Raw genomic sequence first — 21,138 nt, forward strand, 5'->3', positions numbered from 1 at the left:
TTGTGCCGACTGCTGTCCAGACGAAAATTTAGCTGAATGTGTTTTGAACAGCCACAGTGACAGTGTCCAGCACAGGCACAAAGCTAAATCTTTTGAATGGCTCCCATTTAGCTTTAATTGGTGTCACGGGGTGCAAGGTTCACTCTGTCCTTGGTTGTTCACATTTTGAAACAGTAACAGTTTTGAAATGAGACATTTTTATCTGTGTGACAAAACCATTAGTGGTTTGTAAAGCTTCATTACACCAGTCCCTCTTCAGTGCTATTCTCCCAGTGAATGATGGGTACTGAGATGGCATTTCACTGAGCAAGGCAAAGACTGCTTTATCTCACTGCTAAATTAAGCCTGAACTTTTCAGATTTCAGATTCAGTATTCAGAACTTCACACAAAAAACCTAAAGTTTGCCATCGTAGCTTAAACCAGCAGGTTTGAATTCTACAATCAAATACGATATACTGACTCTTTGGCCTGCTGACTCACACGTTTGTCAAATGTAGCCGTAGAGATGCTTTGAAACGGTGAGAACAGTGTCGTGTGCAATGATATTATCTAACGGTGCACATGTCAATTTAAAGTATAAAAGTCACGATAAAAAAATCTAAATAATTTATTACGCGACTCAGTAAGTGCATGCTGAATTGTGGTCTCACATTTTGTACTTTATGGGAGCAGTATGACTTTATGACTTTGTATAACTTATAATGTTGAGTTGTAGTCTCTTTATATAGCTGCTTACCCCTCCTCCCTCAACGTGTTCAACGCACACAAACACAGCTACCTGCAAACACATACATGCACACACGGTCACACATCACTTGAAGGTCATTTTCATCCCAGCAGATCAGACATTGTCAGCGTCACACTGGGGTACTGAGGTGTAGGTTTTGAGGTTCAGGCTCACACACACACACACACACACACACACAGACACACACACACACACACAATCATGTGAATTCATCTGATAGGCCTCTAATGCCTAATCATACCAGGACAGTCACCGTTACACTCCAAGCAAAATAACGACCAGACATGACGTCCATATTATAGTAGTATCATATATAATTACAAAGGGCTCCATTATAGAGAGATTTTATGTTTTAGCATACATTGCATGTGTAAACACGTATATCAACTATACTAAGGTCTTAAAAGAGAGGGTGTCTGATTCTGTGCAGAGCTGGAAAAGCCCTTTAGGCAGAATCTGTGATTCATGGACCTTAATATCAATACATCTAAGGTAAGTAAATTTAAAGAACAAATACCTCACAGGTGAGATGGGGAAGCATTAGTTAACATTCATACACCTTTAAACAGTAAAAATTTCCCCAGAGACTAAAAGTTACACTGATCATCAGAGAGAAAATCTCCCTTGTGGTCTTCATTGACTAAAATCATCTCAGTTTCTTCATTTCATTTCATTATGAAACAAAGTAAAACCAAATGTAGGGATATTTTTGTAATATATCCAGCACTATGGCATTAATATCCATTTTAAAATATGCAAACATCAAATGAACAACTCAGACTACAAAGTTCTGGAATGAATCCCAACACCAGTGGCACTGTTAACATATAGAGATTTCTTTAAATCTTTGGTTTTCATTGAGCTGTGGCTGTATGAGGCTCCGTTTTTTTTATAGTACATGACAGATGATGTTTCTGTACTGCAGCAGAATTATTATAAGTGGGAAAAGCAATGCATGTGCATGAGTCAACTGCAGATTCGCATCATTAAAATGAGCAGGAGAAATATATATATGCACGCACAAGTCCTCTACAGCAGTTCCCTGCTATGAGTAGTTAATGACAGAAGTTCAGAATTCATGTGGGTAAGAGTGCAAATCTGACAACAGAACAGCCAGCAGCAGTTTGCATTTATTAACTGCTTATTTTTTTTTATTTATTTCATTTATCCCTGTGTTCTTTTTGCGTCTTGAGAAAAACTATAACATTCGCTTTGCTGGTTGACAGCCCAACAGCAGTGGAAACACTCTGACTTTGTTGGTTGACTTAAAGGTGGATGATAGTATAATGACTCACCCTCCACAGTGATGACTCCCAGCAGGTGCAGCATTTTGACGGCCCCACAGCACAGCAGAATGATGGCTATAGTATGTAAACTGTTCTCGCTCTGCTCCTCTCTATCCATTCTGATTATTTTCTTCTTTTCTTTGGACTCGCTGTTTATCCTGAAGCTTTCTGTCTTCAACTTTTCCCGTACATCCTTAGCCCCTTCTGGTTTTTATTCCTTAAGATGCTTAACTTTGCACAATAAGGAAAAATTGAACTCCAAACTTTCAAACACTGGTGGTGGTTTTTCACTACAATTCTAAACAAAGTTGGCTTTTAAACTCTCTTTCCTGCTCTCTCTCTCGTGATTATAAACTTTCCATCTATCTTGCTTCCTCCCACAGTGAAATCAGCACTCACCTGCCTCTCTCTGTCTCTGTCTTTTTATCCCCCCATCTCTCTCCTCCCTGGGGCATCTTCCTCTCTTATCCTGACCTTCGCTCTATCCCACACACCCTCTCTCTCCCCACAGAGCCCCACTCCCCCCTGTATTACAGTCGGTGTCCTTCACTCTTTGGGGCTTTACAGTGAGCACACTGTAACAATGATAAACTCACCTTACACCGTGCCGCCATATGTGTTTGTTTTGTGACTGTGTACAAGTTCATGAACAGATCAGGACTTGATTAATGGCTCCCATTAAGACACACAGTCAGCTTCCAACAACAGACGGCCTAATTCACCGCAAAGTGACTTTTCTAAACATACCTTTCATATACCTCCATAATATAAACAGCACTTTGTATAAATCAGTACCTATGAATACACGCACTGAGAGAACATCTATTCTAATTTGCCCTGTGGGCTTTATAAAAATTGCAGCAAGCCTGAATAACAAGAGTATTGGGAACTATAAGAACTGCTATAACCTTTGTGGATCAGCAGGGGGTAGCAAAACCTAACACAGAGAACAGTACCATGATTGCTAAAAATGTGATGCACATTTTAATGTTTAGCTTTCTCATAGAATATCAGTGCAGTGACCAATTTGATAAGCTGAACAAATATTTTTGCTCAAATGCGATTTATTTTAATGCATCCACACAATCACAATCACAGTGAAATAAAGACTAAATTGTAAATTCTGTGCACTTAACAAGATGGCACTCATTTAAAGTCTTTATGTGTATGCAAAGAGAAGCTTCACTAGCCAACTGAGCTGAAGTACAGCCGCTGACTTGCAGACTGCAGGGGGCTCTGCCGTATCAAGAGGTTTCCCACAGAGTTGTCGATTGCAGGTTTGCTTTATTTACTGTTGTGAAATTACAGTAGCAGTGCTGGGGAAAATTTAATTTAGCGACAAGAGTAGAATTTAATCCAATTTGTCAGACATTTGCTCATTAGTATAAATGATTAAGTGTAGTTTAAGTTGTGTTCATTAGCTGTCTTCACTGGGATTTTCTGTTGGGATATTATACACAGGTACAGCGAAAGAACAAACACCCTGCAACACATGTTACACACCAATTCCAAGGTACACTCGGACAGAATAACAAGCTGACACCAGATTATTAGTGGAAAGTTGAGAAGGCGTTTATTTTATAGCAGACAGAATACTAAACAGATTTGAATCTGCTGCAGGTCCTTTCCCCTGCCCTTTAAGCCAAGTTTCTTTGCGTACAGAAGGTTTTGAACAGTGACCAGATTTAGAATATCTCCTCTCTATGGCACCGCGCAGATCCAAGAGCATAGAAGAAAAACCTCAGAACAAAATGGACAAACAGAGCAGTCTATAGCTTGACTCACAGGGACTACTAATAGTACACTGACCTCATTATTCTAAATTTTTGTCATGATTATAGCAGCATAAATATGACAGAGGATAAAGAAATGCATAAAGGGTCTACTTTAAAGGTATAGTGTGTAAAATATTACCACTAGATGTCAGTAGATTGTAGCAAACTGAAATCTGTTTTCTCATTTGTAGTGAGTGTAGGCTTTTATTCCGCTGTTTACCTCAGCTGTCATACGTCTATTTAATCTGCAGGAGGCTATAAAAACTTTGAAAGGGGTCGACGAGTCAGTAAAACTCAGTTCTTCTCAATGACAGCGATGCTGAGGTGAGTTTTTAAGGATATTGTGAAGTTTTCTGTCAGTAAGCACTGTTGTATTTGGTGTTAGCTGCAGTTAGCCTATATTAGCCCCTGTTAGCTTCTGTTTGCTAGCATTAGTGAAACTTTCTTTGAAGTGGCTCTAACAGTGTTGGACTTGGACATTAGGTGAATAAACTCTCATACAATGTGAGGATGTAATCAAACTATTTATCAGAAGGAAAGTGTGATTTTTAGGACACTAGAACACAACATTAGCTGGCATTATTTTAGCTTATAAGGAGCTGCTTTTGATATTTAGCTTGCTTGTTATCAGAGAGGGTGAAATGTCTAATCTGCTGACAATAAATAATTGCATCAGTACTGGGAATGAATAAGCATGTTTATGAATGTTTTTGGGTGTTACCGTAATGAATTCAGTTGAGGAAATGAGGCTTGAGGAGAGGAGGAAGATGATGAAGTGGAAATGGGGGAGGAAACAGAAGTGGAAGAGGAAGAGAATGACATAGTGAGAACGAGCTGATGAAAAGATGCATTTACAAATACTAAATGGCCACAGATAGCTTGAAAGAGCTATTTATGAGTTATTTATGAGCTTTCACAAACTAGCGTCCTCTCCTGCGTATGTCTGATGGCTTAATTCTACATCTAAGTCTATGAAAATATATCAGTTTATTATTAGATGAGATTGGTAGATACCTTTAACACACTATCGTCTAACACTTCACTGAGTGAAGCTGTCATAGGACAGGTATCAATCCATCACAGGGCTTCATATGATATATTAAGTGAAATAATACTTTTGCATGGACAACCTACCATCAATCCTTTGAAGCCTATAACTTCAACAATAACTGAGTTTACTATCAAACAGTTAACAGTTTCCATTTGGCATATGCTCACCATCTTTGTTTACGCTCACGTGCACACACCCACACACAGTTGGCAAGCTCCGCGCAGGCTGTTAGGAGTTTTTACTGATGAGGAGGATGGAGACAGTGTGGAAAAAACAAAGACAGAGCAGCCTTGTACAAAGGTGTTTTCTAATTCTACTAACTACAACTGTTCAATTTGGCACGCATTTCTATTTGGGAATACAAAAAAATACAGCACTTTAACAATCCTGTCATTTTCATAAAAATCTGCCTAAATCAGTAAATATGATTTTTTTTTTTTTTTAATGTTTATCAGAGAGAAAAACAGTTTAATACATTTAAGGAACCAGAGGACTAATAGATTTTGAAGCAAAGAGGAACACGCGTCAAAAACAAAGTAACACACACAGACTTGCTAATTTAATACTAATTCTACTCTACTGTAGCTAATCCCCTTCATCCAAGCAGTGATTTATAAGGTACAGAGAAAATGAATGTGCTCAGTGAGAATCTCACAATCGAAAACATTTGGGACACATCAATACACAGTCACAACATGTACTGAATTACAAAGCTATTATTGATTCGTTTTGAAGCATTGCAAAACAATAAAATAGATAGTGCTACGCTGTGTTGAGCACACTGAATATTTGAAGTAATTGCTACAGTGTTCTTGTTTGGTTCCCGATCAAAGGAAAACACTGAGCTTGAGCATTATGCTGCTCCAGTAAAACAGAAAATGAATTACTAGGAATAGACTGTGTACACGAGCCTGTGTGATCTTCTTCCTTGGTTAGCAGTTAAGATCCAAAGTTACTTTTAAGTTCATTTCGCAATGTAAATTCATTATAACATGTCTACAGATGTAAACTAACATTGAATTTAGGAGATATCACCCAGTTCTACATATCTAATCCCAACTTATTGTCTTTACTCTACATAGGGTTCAAAACCTCATTGTGAGCCTTTGGGGGATTATTATCAAATGTAAAAGAAGTCTTCTGATTCAGGAAACCTCTTTTTAAACATGTGAAAGTGCGTAGTGGTGGAATATATCTGGTCATATAACTTCTGTAAAGTTTTCATTGAACAGGTGAGGTCTAGAAACCTATATCATCCGTGTTCCACAACAAAATCTGCAAACTTAGCAGATAAAGAAAGCCTAAATAAACCCAACCTAGAAAGCAACCTCGAGAACTTCACTTCCATCTGCTGCATAACCTATTATAAGCCTGGGTGTCTGACAGTGACCAACAGCCTGAGCCCATTTCTTTCAGAGCTTGTTCAGAGTGTTAAGCGGTGGCCTGAGCTGCCAGCAAAGAAAGACTACCTGTCACTCTCCCAAACAAGCACTCTAACACAAAAAAAGCCCCTCCTACGTCTGTACACACCCTCTTCCTAAAGCCCATGAAGAGGATTTAATTCCTAACTTTCTCCTGACCACTCCTGCCTGGTATTTAATGCTGCGCTAATTTCTTCTGCATCTCTTCCTTTCTTCTGTTTCCCACTGATTCCTTCTTTCTCCTCCATTTCTTATCTCCCTCCCTCTGCCAAACTCTCCTCTCAGTCCGCCACTCTATCTATGCCATGCTCTCTCTTTCTTTCTAGTACCGTGTCCTGTAATCCTTGCCAGAAAGTATCTCATTTGCATAATCTGAATTAGCCTAATCTGTCATCCTGGCCGGCTAAAGAGGAGTTTCTCTTACCGGCCTCTGCATGGTGGAGGGTGCTTTCCAAGAAAGAGGCAACTTAAATAGCTGCAAGCAACAGCATAAACCCCGGAAAAGCTGAATATATAATCATGTTTCACGCAGTGAATTTGAGCCCTCATTCTGAGACATATTGTTTTCCATAGTCAATATTCAAGACATAAGGCCAATCCTTTACTGGCTTTTCGGTGCTTCACTGAAGGTCCAGTAACTTGTTATGGTTGGGGACACACACATAAACACAGAAAAATACATTTATCCAGTCACATGGGCTAAAAACAAGGCAGAAATCCAGAGTTATTGACGAATAAAGCATTTAAGCACCCGTGTGTGTAAAACAACAAACACTCACACACATAACTGCTTGGATACTGACCTTCAGCCTGCTGAAGGAGGACTGTTTGGATTGCTAAAGTATGTTCAAACAAACACAGGAAAGTGTGTCACTTTTTTTTTTTGGCTACTGTTGATTATGTTTGGGAAGAGGGAGTTATAAATACGGCTCATTTAGACACACATAGCAGCACACCAGTATTGATTTTTGAGTAAACATATGTCTAGACTCCGAATCTGCAGAACCCACAAACACATACGCGCACACACACAGGCAGAGACACACTGCTGGATGCCAAGAGGATGAGGATGATGAGATGACTTAATAAGCACTCACACCAGCTAATGGGAGTGTGGGTGATGCAGAGAGGGAGCAAATGAGAGAAAGAACAGCAGCCTAAAAGTGAGAGGGATGGAAAGGAGCGGTATGGAGCAGATTATGATGGTGGTGGCGGCATGCGAGAGTGTGGTGGGGAAAAATTAGAAGAAAGTAAGATGAAGAGGGATAAATGTGGGAGGGAGAAATGGGGGAAACAACTGGGAGTAGAAAAAGCAGTGGGAGGATGTGAAACTGCAAAAAAACAATAAGAGGAAGAGGTTCAGGGGCTGGTAGGGATGAAGCAACTAGCAAAACAAAAGAAAGACAAGAGGGAGAGAGAGATTGACAGAAAATAAAAGGATAGAGTGAGATTGAGACAACATTGCTGCAGGGAGTAAGTAAGGGAGGCAGTGAAAAATGGAAAATTCACCAGGGAGTGGAAAAAAAATGCCAGGTGAAAATTCTTCTGGAGAGATGAGTTGTCAGAGGCCACAGCAATAGATGAGGAGGAAAACAGGAGCGAGCCTGCCAGACAAAACCATGCAGACAAGACAGTAGGAGAAAACTCCCACCAGAAAGAGCCTGTCAGAAAAAGGAAGAAAAAACAACTTGGCAGAAAATCAAGGAAGTTGAGAGAACAACACGCAGCCTTGATGAAAACAGACAGTCCAGACAGGCATGTAAATATTCAAGCAGGTGCAGGACACGAACGCGGCGAGGGTATTTTCTGTCATGACACAGGAGTGATGAGCTCATGCGCAGAAGATCAATCATGTAGAAATTTAATCTCACAACATTATAGCCATGCACTGTCCCCCATTTTCAGTGTTGTGAGGATAAGTTATCTTCAACACCACAGAAAGAAACGGGCGCCTGCATACATACAAGCCCCGCCGCACTAATCCCGGATAAAGCTAACATGTCAGAGCAGGAGAAAGATGCTGAAGTAACAACAGCTGAATTACAAACAATTCTCTCCCCCTCCAACCCCAAATAGCTTCACAGCTCCACATCCCATTCTTTTTTATCTCTTCGCTGGGTATTTGTGGAGGTAAAAAGACTTGTTTTCATTTGCAGCAAGAGTCAGATTTCATGCGTTTCCACAACTTAAGTGCATCCACAACCACCTCATTTTTCAAAATAGCAACAAATTTACGCCTAGCTTTTTTTTTTGGTTTTGAACACCCTTAGGGAAAAGTGTTTGTTTGAGCTAGTGGTGGAGTGGAAGAGCTTATTCAAAAGATGAAGCCAGCCATATGCACTGATTTGGAAAAGGTCCTGCTTGGACAGAAAACTGATAACAGTCTGTCTCGACAAATAAGTTTAAATGACTATTAATAGGGGGTAGGGTTGGGGATTTTTTTTTCCCGTCTGGCACTGATCTCCTGCTTACTGTGCCCATTCATTGTAGTAGCCACATTAGATTTGTAAGACTTACATAAATGAGGTTTACAGGATTTCTTTTTTAGAATGAGTAACGAGGGAGTAAAACATTTCTTACAGGCAACAGGTTTTCATACATCCCGCTTCTCGCTTCATCTGCAAATTTGCATCTCTCACTATCTGAGTCTCTTTCACGTGGCCTTGACTTACTTAGGAAAACCCCAATCTCATCAAAAAAAAAAAAAAAAAAAAAAACCCAAACCCCACCCCACCCACCCCAAGCCCCACATCTTTTGTTGCCATGGTTACGGTGCTTCCAAGGTAACAGCAAGACAGAAAAGCAGTGTGTGAGCAGAGTGACAAATACCTTCGACATGTGTGTGTTTACCAGCGTCGAGGCTCGCGTCTGAGCATGCAGCCAGACAGACAGACAGAGCAGCACGCGTGCGCACGCACAGACCAAAAAAAAGAGAAAGAGGAAAGAGCCAGCTCTCAGATTCCTCCCTCGGTTTGCTGTGTCAAAAAAAAAGATACGCTCAACAACAATCATCTGCGTGCACAGACACTGCCTGGCTGAAAGTTTGTTGTAGAATAAACAGATCCACTTTTTTGTTTCCTCTGGGAACACCTGTTGGTCTCTACATTTCTTCCTTTCTCTCTCTCGACAAACCATCTGCTCCCCTTCTTTCGCTGCATCTTAACTGAAATACCGGCAGTTATTAATCTTCGCTCTGCAGCTTTTCGTACCTGCGCTGTATACATTGTGCCGGAGTGAGCGTGTGTGTGAAAGCCACAACGACAACACACTGTCAAAAGTTTCACCGCCCGTATGCGTGCATCCATGCGCGTGTGCCGATTAGAAAAAGAGAGAAAAAACCCCCCCACATTATGTTTGTGTTTTGTGTGTGTGAGTATGTCTAAGCGTGCGTTCATGTTTGTGTGTGTATTCCCTCACCCCTGGATGGCCTCCTCTGCTTGGTCTGCATGGTCAACGTGCCCACCACAGCCCCCATGTTTGCCGCCGTCGTTGTGGAAACAAGTGCGTCTGTGTGTTGAAGTCTGTGTCTCTTCGTCACGTGTTTCAGCGGCTAGAACGCACACGCACGCACTCCCTCGCCCTCTTTCCTCCTCTCATCCTCTCCTCCTCTCTCTCCACCTCCTCTCTCAATGGCTGCTCCAGGCAGAAACCCTCCTTCCATCATCCCCTCTTTCATCCTTTCACACTCCATCTTGTGGCGCTCCTCCTCTCTTTCTCTCTCTCACTCTCGCCCCCTTTCTCCCCAAACTCCTTCACTCCCTCCCCTCCCTCCCCTCCCTCCTTCCCTCCCTGCTCCTTGTTTTTCATTAGGGGCTGTAGTTGCCCTCCCTCTTTCCATTTCTCTCCCTCCCTCTCTCTCCATCTATCACCCTCCCACCCTCACAGCGAGGCAAGAGCCCAAGAGGAGCATCAGTGATTCAGTATGAAATCGCCAGGATGTTGATTCACTAAATTATAAATTAATATTAGTATACCCATTGACTTGTCAATGATAACGCAGCATGAATCACTCTGAACAAAACAACAAACATGCCCTGTTACATCCGCACACCTAAAAGCATCTGTTTCCTTCTGCAGGAGAACAAATATGCAAATAGATACTTGCTCAAACACTGACTGGAGAGGTAAATATGAATCACGGGGCGAAGGGGAAACACGTGAATGTGACGGGAATTACGAAGAGCCCTGAGCTTTGCTTCCTCAGCATTGCGCTTTGTTCACGAAAAGGCCACTTTAGTCCATCAGCACCTCCGCTGACTTCATCCATCGCTCTTGTTAATCCATCCTTACCCACGAGCAGGATGGATAAAGGGATGGAGAGTGAGTGAATGAGTGAGGGAGCGTGTGTGTGGTGGCAGATTGGCTTCACGGGTCAGGAGAAACAGCTGAAAGTCAAGGATGTGAGAAAAGAGAGAGATTAAAGTGAGAGGAGGCAAAGGATGAGAAGAGTGAGATATTTAATATGGCTCTAATAGAGGGATCAAGACGAGTGTCAGATAATATTGCAGGAGTGTGTGCTATTCCCTTTAAGAGCTGCACACACAAAGATGAAATCACATTTTCAGACAGTCACAGATGACAAACCAAATGTGCTGCACATGAAAGACCGAAGACTGTAAGCAGAAACGCCACTTTATGAAAATACTCAGAAGTAAAATTCCAAAGAGTAAATATAATTATGTACAGTTTTAGAGTGAAATCTTATTTACACTTTTTTACGGTCCTCGGTCTGTGACCCAGCATTTTGAGTTTAGAAGTTTCACTTTAGTTCTTTGATGTTTGACTCTTAGTTTGTGGTATTTTGGCGTTTCGTGGTATAGTTCGTTGGTGTTTCTTTTTTTACTTTCTCAGGCGAGTGGTTAGAGTTTCTTTGGATTCTACTCTTGTTTTAGTTTATTTTACATTCCCTGTGTTTTCTGTGTCTCGTGTTAAGTTTTACCTCCCAGTGTCTCCTCATCAGATTTAGTTCAGCTGTATGTTTCTCCTCAGGTGTCTCCACTCCAACCTCATCTCCTCTTGTGTATTTGAACCCTCAGTTTGTTTGTGTTCTTTGTTGTATCCTCCATCATGCTGTGTGCTCCCTTGGTCTGTGCTTCCCTGTGACTCAGAGGATTTCCTTTCCTGGCGCGAGCCCTGCCTCATTTCTGTAATTTGTTTGAAAGGTTTCAGAATTAAAGCTGTTTTTTGAGTTTCTTGTCTTGCGAGCCCTGCGTTTGGATCCACCGACAAAGTCCCATCCAAAATGCCATAGTCACTCCATGGCTACTTTAAACCTGAAGTCTACAACTTTCTGTCAGGTGGTGCTGTGCTGGACTGCACTGCATAATGTGCATATCTTTTGTTTCAGCCTACACAATTTACCATACATAAGGGATCGTTACACAATATCAGTTGATAGACTGGTCAAAGTGTAATCCGCCTCTCACCCAGTGTAAGGTTGGATAGCGTCTAACTCCGCTGTGTAATCAGATTGAATCAAATTAGACAAACAGTTCAGAAAATACTTGAATGGATGGTTATTAAGCATCATGAGAAAGAGTAACTGTAAATTTTTGTCCCAGCTCAATCAGCAACTCATCTGTGGAACTGCAGAGGACGAGGTGAACAGTTTTATGTCCCAAGGAATCAATAATCTGTCACTGGTATCACCCATCTTCGCTGTGATAAAGATCCCTCACAAACAGATGGAAACTTCGGAAGTCTTTTGCAGAACTTTTTTGTAGAACAGCTATAGAAAGCATCCTCACTAGAAACATCACACCCACCCCATCCCAGCCTGTTCACCCTACAGGCCATCTGGCAAGTGAGACAGAAGTTTTGTTACGCAACCGCGTTATATAATGATAATTAAAATGGATATTAAACTGGTGACATCGATCAATAAAATAGCCAGTTATCATACCTGTCAAATGACTGTAGAGAGCAGAGGCTGCGAATCCTACATACAGCTCTCGCGTAATCGTCCCTGTGCTTGTTGATGGCAAGAAATACAGAAATGAAGCTTCCACTAGGGCACGACATGTAAAAATTACACTATTAGCTGGTTATGGTTTTCTTCTTCGTCTTCTTTGTCGATAAAATCTTTTTTTCCTCTCTCACTACATGGGGGGAAAAAAATATTGTTTAGTAGAGATGCAGTTGTTTCCACAAATGTTTTTTTTAGTAAACGATTTGGAAAATAGTCACAGTGTCCTTTTATATCAAGCCAGCAGTCCGTAGTAGTAATGCCTCCGCAAATGTGGCAGCAGCTTCAAAAACGGGGCACTTTTTTGCCTGCCGATGGTGAATAATGAACAAAGCGAGACTGTTAGGAAGCCATATGGGCAGATTTAGCAGAAAAGATTTAGTTTGGTGAGCAAAGGAAACTGCAATCTGCTTTTGTAAAAATGTGCACATGCATGCGCTGATTTCTTCACAACAGCTAGAAAGACAGAATGGACAGCAGTGGGGTGTAATGCTTTCACCCTGCCTACACACACATGGGAACACACATATGGTTACTCACACAAAGAGGTACACATATACACACACATACATTTTGCACATGCATCTAGCATGGGCAGAAAGACTGTCTGATCATAGGATGAGGTCTCTGTGGATGCTAGTGGCATCCAAATGACATGCAGTCGGCACAGTAGAGCATAATCATTTCCTGCCACACACACACACACACTGCTCTTCCGCTTTGCTTGCCCTGCTATATAACTGACTGCCTGAATTGTGCCTATAGGATTTTACAGGCTATCAGAGTTATTCCCTTCTATCTTCACTGCAGCCTACTTCTTCTTTAGCCTTAAACTATGTCTATCCATCTCTCGACACCTCCTTTTCTATGAATTTGTCTTCCGGCGCACAGCCCTCGCCAGTACACCTATATCTTGCCATCTCTCCCCATAAATCTCTGCGCTTGTATCAGCCTAGTGTTCCTGTCGTTTCAAACAGTGTTCCCAGCTTGTTCCAATCTCAAATCTCCGTCCCTCCCTATCTCCCCGCGGTCTCTGACAGGCCTGTTTCCACACGTTGACAGAAATGTTTCTCCATCTAGTAATCATTTCAAAGTCTGTCTGTAGAGCAGAGAGAAAGGAGTGAAAGGTTGGAGTGTGTGTGATTATTTTTATGCTTGTGTGTATAATATTGGTACAGAACTGCCTGGTGTTTCCCTGAAGGCATGTGACTGAATGGCTGCAGACTGTTTTACAAGACCCCTGTCAGACTTTAAAGGAAAGATGATATGAGACAGAAGCGAGGAGAGAACAGCAAGAGCAGGAAGAGGTGTATAAAATATCTATAGATATATATATATACTCTTTCAAAACTGCATGTAAGGAGGAAGGAAAAAGCAGCAGAATTACAGATGGAATCATATTTGGCAATAAAGGATGAAGAAGGAAAAAAAATCAGGAGGAAGAAGCATACCAGAAGAGCTTCCAGCGGGAGATTAGAGTGCGATGCAGAGAGAGAATGAAAGAGTAAGAAGTGGGTAACAAGAGCCAGGAGAGTGGGCGAGTGGTATTGCAAGAAAGAAAAGGCAGAGGAGAGCAAGTGGGACATGCAAACATCACATTTCCAGAGATGAGGACGGTGGAACAAAAGAAATTAGGGAAAAAACCGAGGGAGGGAAAATAGAACTCTGAAGATTTTGATTAAGATTCAAATGCTTTTGGAAGCTTTAGAAAATCAAGCGAATAAAGTCAAATCTGCACATTCAGACCCACCTCAGTGCTAACTTGCAGTGGGAAAAAAAACCCCTAAAAACACCTGCTTCTCCACATGAAGGATTCATCCCAAGAGTTATAGATTATGAATCAATCACGGCAAACAAAGCTTTGGCAATTACTCATCAGGGGCATCGCGGCTTTGAACAGGGGACATGTCTATTAAGAAAAATCAATACTAATATCTATCGCTGTTGAAATGACTTCTCGCACAGACGCTTCCCTGTATCTTTATTAGCAAATGAATCCTGAGCCTCTTACAGGCGCCCATCAAGGAATGAAAAAAAAGGGAATAATTAAAGGAGGCTCTGCGATTGATCTGTTTTTATCAAGGGAGAGGGGTAAAAGCAAGAAAAACAAGAGGGATGGAGGATGGTATGCAAACGAATGGAAAGCAAGGAGGAAGGATAGACATTAAAGAGAAGTAAAGCACAAAAGAGTGAGACAAAGCAGAAGATAAAGTGTGAGTGTGGCAGATGTTTAAAGAAGATTCAATGAAGAGAGAGAGAGAAAAGTGAGCAGAGGAAGTAGCTTAGTTGAGCTAAGTTGTTATTCTTACAGCTAACTGGACTGACGTGGGATGTGAGGTCTTTGTAAACATGGCAAAGAAAGCAGGAATAGGAAGATATTCGTATTTGACATTGAGATGTTAGAGGAGATTTTTTAACCTTCAGTGAAAAAAAAAAACAAGATTTGAGGTCAGTCTGGATGTGCAGCTAATGCTGACAGCGTTTCATTGATTAAAATAGATGACGGTCCATTAAGTGATTGATAGTTAATAGGGAAAGTACTCAATTTTAAACATGGTAGCTCGTGTTTATTTCTTGCCATCTTGGGTATATATGAAGAATATGTATCAAATGCATGACAGCTGTGACTCACTAACCCGATTAGTATAAGGTCACTCTGAGGTACTTGCAGTTAGGGCATCCTGTCAGAAAGGATTTAATTTTACTTTACTTGCAGTTTGGTTATGTTCAGGCAAAAACAGGAGCAGCGTGACAGAAACGGTAGATACGGTAGATGGGGGACGTTGCTTAAATGTGAAATAGATATACAAGCATGGGATAAAATCCTGCTCCTTCCATCTAAAATCTCTGTTTGTAACCGATTTAAAGAACTGCAGTACAAAATTTTGCACAATGTGTATATTTCTCCGTATATTTATAGTAAGTATAATATGGGAACATCTCCAAACTGTCTCAAGTGTAAGGTCAGAGTGGGCACTAGATTCCACTGCTTGTGGGAATGTGCTATTATCCAGTCATTTTGGAAAGAGGTCTGCGCCAATATTAGTACAGCCATTGGTCATCAGGTGACAGAAAACCCATTAATGTGTATATTGGGATATATTCCCATCTCACTGGTACAACATGAGCATGTAATTCAGTCACTGTTAATGTTGTCCAGGAAAAGCATTATGTTGAGATGGGTGGGGGCTGAGCCTCCCTCCATTTCTCTATGGAAGTCGCTCATCATTGAAGTTATGACTCTGATCAGGCTGGGACACTATATTGATGGGAGCTCCCGAATTTTTGTGGACAAATGGAAGAAACCACTGGAAGCACTAGGAGTAACCTGTAAACTGGATCCTAGTGGACAACAATTATGGACATAATGTTGTAATATTCTAGTGCTGTGTAGTGTTATTATTTTGGATGTGAACCAGTCTTGTATTTGTTGGGGAAAAAAGTTAAATAAAAGTTAAAAAAGAAAAAAAAAGAAAAAAAAAAAAGAAAGAAACGGTAGATACAGGCACGTATGAGAATGTCAGTGATTGTAACGATGTCCACCATATATTGTTTTCCTTGCAGAGTTTATTTCATCTAATAGGTAATTGATTCTGTTCATCCTATCTTAGTCTTCGCTTCTCGCTGCAGTGCAGCTCTTTATTTCTCAGAGGTCGCAAAACAAACTCTGAGACATGGGTTCACTTGGTGACAGGCGGTCTGTTTGTAGTCTGTTTTTTCTCAATTCTCTGCTGTTCCACTTAAAATGTACAAGAGATTTGTATTTATGTTATTTTAACCCTGAAGCAGTTTCATAGTGCACTCCATAATATCTGCACCAATACAAAAACACTTTCTGTAGCGCTTGGTCTGAAAGCGTATGTGCTAAATCTAATTTTGGATTCATTTGCCAAAAAGATGGAACACAAGGCGTTGCCTCTTTGCTCTTTACTTTTTACAAACTAGCCTCAGTGGACAGATTAAGTGCCTGTATTGCTACCAAGTGATGACTGTTATCCACTGAAACCAGAGCAACTTTGATCTGAATATAAATTCACGTTCTTTTGGCATTAAATGCGACGTTGGCAACATTTGCTACTCTCAGTATACGAGTGCCATTTCAGCTGTCATATTAATTTATCTCAAGTGATGTGCATCACTGCTGTCATATCTGTGTATACAGACTGAACCATATAGTCAGGACTAAGTAGCTATCTATATTCATCATCTCCATTTCTCTCATTGGCGCCGGTATTACAAAGGCCTGGAGGCAAGCACAAGGCTGAACGGTCTACAGAGATAAATTGCATGGATAATATTGTTTATCTTTGAAGAACTATGCAAAGCATTTGCCTGCAAATATTATGCAAATGAATTATCCTTATATATACAGTGTGTTGATTTTTTCTTATATAATATAATGCCTGAATGTGGGTTTAATTTGGAACAGCGACAAAGAATCTTCAATTATGGTCACATTTTTTTTAAAAAGTGGAAAACATGTTTGCTGCAAACATCTGCACGGCACAAACTTGAATGTAAAGAAATATGGGAGCTGAGGTTCTATGGCAGTATCGCAAACGCATCATTGCGCCTATAAACAACACACAGACACACATGTGCTTTGGGCATGAGATTAAGCAGAAAGCTGTTTTCATGATGCCATGTGCCTAATAAGGCTCTTTTGCTGTCGTAATTGGCCCTTTTGGTCTACTTCTTTTGATGTCTGGGGATGAGAGAGAGAGGTGGAAACTATAAAGCCCATTAAAGAAACAGAGATCCTCTCTTCTCAACCCTTTAGCCCTGCAGCAGATGGAAACGTTGAGCCAAACGCACTTGTTCTCCAGAAGACCCACATGCACAAACGCATTATATTTGCATGTATTCTACCGCCCCGAAACTAAAAGCCAACATGATTAGCAAAACTTCAAACAGCTGGAGTGATCTTAGAGTAGGACAAGGCTGTACTGTGCAAAACTCAGAACACAAAGAGATGCGAGGGTTCGAGAGAGCGAAAGAGGAAGGAACCAAGAGATAAACAGCAAAGCTGGACGAAAAGCCATAGATCAAGAAGGGAACTGTGTTGCGAATACAAAGGGAAGACTTGAAGGGACTAACACATGAAAGACAAAATGAGAAGGTGAAATGAGGTGAAAGTGTGCAAGACAAAGAGAGAGACAGGAAGAGAAAGAAAATTCACTTGACAAAGTGAGCGGGCATAGAGAACTGAAAGCAAAGGCAGAAACAAATGGAGCAAACAGGAACGGGAGATGAATCTGTTTGCAAAGGTGCAGCTTTTGTAGTTTATAACCGCTGGGAAATATTTCACAGGAAAAGAGTAGTTTGTGTACAAGCAATGGATAAATGTCTTTTTTTCCCCAGGTGAAAAAAGACACATACAGATAAATGCCTTAATCCCAGGCTATGGCCATATGAGCCAGTGAGGGCAATTGCTAATAACTCAGCCTTCAAGCTTCCCTTGTGGAACAGCTATGACTTTATGTAGGCCACAGCATTAGTTTGACTTCATTTAGAAACCCACACTGAAAGCAAAAACACCCACTTTAGTTGTGTAGTTTAGCAACTCGTTTTAATTCAGTTCAGTCAATGCATCACCCCAATATGTGCTGGATAGGACTGTAAATGGACTGCATTTATCTAGCTTTTTAAAACCAAAGTGCTTTACAGAGTGACTTTCATTCCCCATGCACAACACAATCCTGGCCATGGGGAGCAAGCAAGCTTAATTTCTTTCTCAAGGGTACTTCAAAACAAACAGGAGGGGCTTGGGATCAAACCACCAACCCAATTAATATCTAACCAGTTCTTCTTCTGGATACATGACTGCTGGAGAGCAATGAATTAATTATAGGCTACATTATCAAATGGGGCTTTCACTGCGCATCTCTAAGATAAATGCCAACATTAGTAACCCGTGTCCTCCTGAAAATAAACACAGTTTTGCAACCGGTTTTCCAAGTCAAAGGGTTTCGAGTCTCTTATGCTTTGAGTCCTAAACTAATTTAATATTACAAATGTCATATTGAATTTTTAAAAAATGTAATGGTGAGTATGTGTAGGAAATGATGTGAGTTTTCTGGGTTTTTGTCCACAGCATTATCTAAATGTGATAACTGGAGTTAACATCCGTTGGCACTTGCTGGCATGAACTGGATCCATCAAAAGTGGCAGAAAAATTTAGCTACAAGCAGCGATGAGGGAGCCGAGAAGTTAAGCAGGGTGCAGGCGCCATCGCAAATGAATTATGATAAAAGGGTAATGGGGAGTGCCGATAACAATAAGTCCCACGTCTATATGCCACACTTGGTGCCGACAAATCAAGGTTGCCAAACAGGAAGTGACGCCATTATGACATATTGACATGCCCTCAGTTTCTGTGTGGTGGGACATAGATAAATATAATAGTTTTTTACCCTCTTTGCCACATATGGTCATATGGTTTACTGTATACAAGGTCATTGAACTCCAAAGTAATGGGACCATTATGTTTCAGCTCCATATTTTTAATAATGGAATTTGCTAGTGTAGCTTTGTACGATTCACAGTTTAAAATAATTCTTGATATCTTATTTTGGGGCTCAGTTCACTTCTGTCTGAAATAAGCACCTCCTCTTTTAAGCCAAAGGTCTTCTGATTGGATGTGCCTTTCCAAACAGGATGTGACAGCAAGTGAGTGGCATTTCTCTTAGTTAGAGCTGTGCGTCTGTGATGACCATACTAAAGATATCTGCTCTCACTGACATCATACAGAAGCAAGAGTAGAAAAACATAGTCTGAAACAGACGAATTAAAACAGTCTGAAGCCAGAGTTTTTGCTCACAGAGATCATTTGCAAATACACACAGCCATTTATTGTAAAGCTATGCATAGACATGCTAAAGAATAAAGGAAAAACCTAGCAGTTATTAGATTTTGATTAAATATAGTATAGTGTTGGCCAGGCTGTACCATTCTTTTGATCTCCCTTTGACGTCACTATACATTAGCAAGCACTTTTAGAAGGTCAATCTGCCTTTTCAGAGTGCCTTTTCTTGTTCCAGTGCTTTAATTATACAATATTTTTAAACAACGATCGGTGATCAATCTATGCACAAAGTCAGGCATCAATACATGAAACAGTTCCTGAGATGTGTTTGTTAACTTTGGCTCCTGATTTCAAATGGACCTAACAAACCAAAAATCCACGTGATTTGTGGAGTTTGCACTGAAAAAACCATCTTTATCTATTTATTTATTTTTACTTATATGTAAACACCTACTAGGATAAGATTTCTTTTTAATTCAGATGAAAACTAAGTGACATATTACTATACTATTATTTATTTAAGAAAAATTAAGTTAAAGCAGTGTGTGGGAAAAACTGAATATACCTATGACTGTACACTGTTGACTGAACCAGAGCTTGTTTAACAACCTTTAGGAGCAATAACGTTTTTTAAACAATTGTTTCTTGTACGACTTTAACAGTCTCTCACATCCCAAACATTTTCAATTTTTTCAGCCATTCTTTTGTAGATTTGCTAATAGTCATGTTGCATGACCCAATTTGGGCCAAGCCTTAGCTAACGGCCTTACACTTGACAAGGACTTCAACTCAGTGACTGCAAGGTGTGGCTGCAAAACAAGCCCAAATCATCAGCCCTCCAACACTGTGCTTGACAGCTGGTACGACGAGTTTGTTTTTTCACAAACACTGCACTGTGCATTTTGGCCAAACTCTTCTACTTCAGTTGTATCTGTCCAAAGGATATTGTTCCTGAAATCTTTTGGTTTGTAGCTTTGTAGTAGCTTTGCAAATGTAGGCCATACTACTACGTATGTTTTTTTTATTAGAGCGAAGAATGCTTTCTCCTGGCAACCCTTCCAAAGAAGGCATACTTGTTCAGACTTTTTGCAATTGTACCATCATGAATTTTAGCATTTAACAATTTCAGTTTCTCTGGATATTGCACAGTCTGACCTTGGGGTGAATTTGCTGGGATGTCTAGTTTGGAAAGACTAGCACCTAGGGATGGAAATTGATAAGAATATAGCGATTACGATTCCATTATCAATATCACTTATTGATTTGATTCCTTATCGATTCTCACCAGCTTCGCTTTGAGAGTCACCATCTGGTCAGATGTTTGCGCCTGTTGGAGGTATTTCCCCTCTTTGTTGTGATCAGTCTTAGGGTCATTACTCAAAAAAGTAATTATTATACAGGACACTTTTGTTTAAAGTAATGCATTAGATTTTTTAATTACTCCTTCTACTACTCGTTACATTACTTTCATGTCACTCTGTAAAATGACCTGAAATGCGTTGTCTCACAATTACAGTTTCACAATATAAAGCTCTGGCTAATGTCTTACACACCAACACAAATCCCTGTTCTAATGAGGACACACATATAATCTTCATCTTAGTATTACATAAAGCCTCTTAGTAGAACAAAAAGTTTACAGCACAAAGAAAAGATGAAAACCAGCATGAGGAGACTTTTAAGTGATCGTCATAGTGATTCTATTAAAGAAAGATAGAAACTGGCTGGAGTCTGACTGCTCATCAGTTTGTTACCTGTTAAAGTTCAGGGTCTGGCTGCTGGGCTGGGGTCGGCATTCACTCAGCTTTCACTCTGGGTTTTTGGCTAGCTTAGCGTTAGCATGCTATCTGTGCAGATGCTCGCAAAGAGCAAAGTTGCGTTAGCAGCATAATGAAGCTGTTTCTGTCCTTGATGCAGTTAGCACTTTATCATTACACTTGTTTTTATGGGCAAAAAAAAAACTAAATAAAATAAAATAATAGTAATGTCCATATCCACGCTGTAGACTGTGTCACTGTTTTCTCCTCCACACACAAACTGAAATCTTGTAGTGCAAGAACTGATAAGTGAGATTGATAGGAAGGCA

General features: G+C 40.5%; 1 protein-coding gene across 3 annotated transcripts in view; it reads right to left on the bottom strand.

Moving 5' to 3' along the window:
* Window positions 1–21,138, bottom strand: part of kcnip1a (Kv channel interacting protein 1 a) — a 46,209-nt gene that overhangs the window by 8,133 nt on the left and 16,938 nt on the right. Inside the window, exon 1 of one of the 3 annotated variants that reach the window (XM_006781403.3) lies at window positions 9,700–10,017. The exons of the other annotated variants lie outside the window; for them this stretch is intronic. Within the exon in view, the coding sequence (XP_006781466.1) occupies window positions 9,700–9,757 (58 nt within the window). The 5' untranslated portion in view covers window positions 9,758–10,017. Of the gene's footprint in view, window positions 1–9,699; window positions 10,018–21,138 lie in introns of those variants that run through there. 3 annotated transcript variants of the gene reach the window in all.

Source organism: Neolamprologus brichardi, chromosome 2 (genome assembly GCF_056152115.1).
Source record: "Neolamprologus brichardi isolate AB-2024 chromosome 2, ASM5615211v1, whole genome shotgun sequence".
NCBI classification, from domain to species: domain Eukaryota; kingdom Metazoa; phylum Chordata; class Actinopteri; order Cichliformes; family Cichlidae; genus Neolamprologus; species Neolamprologus brichardi.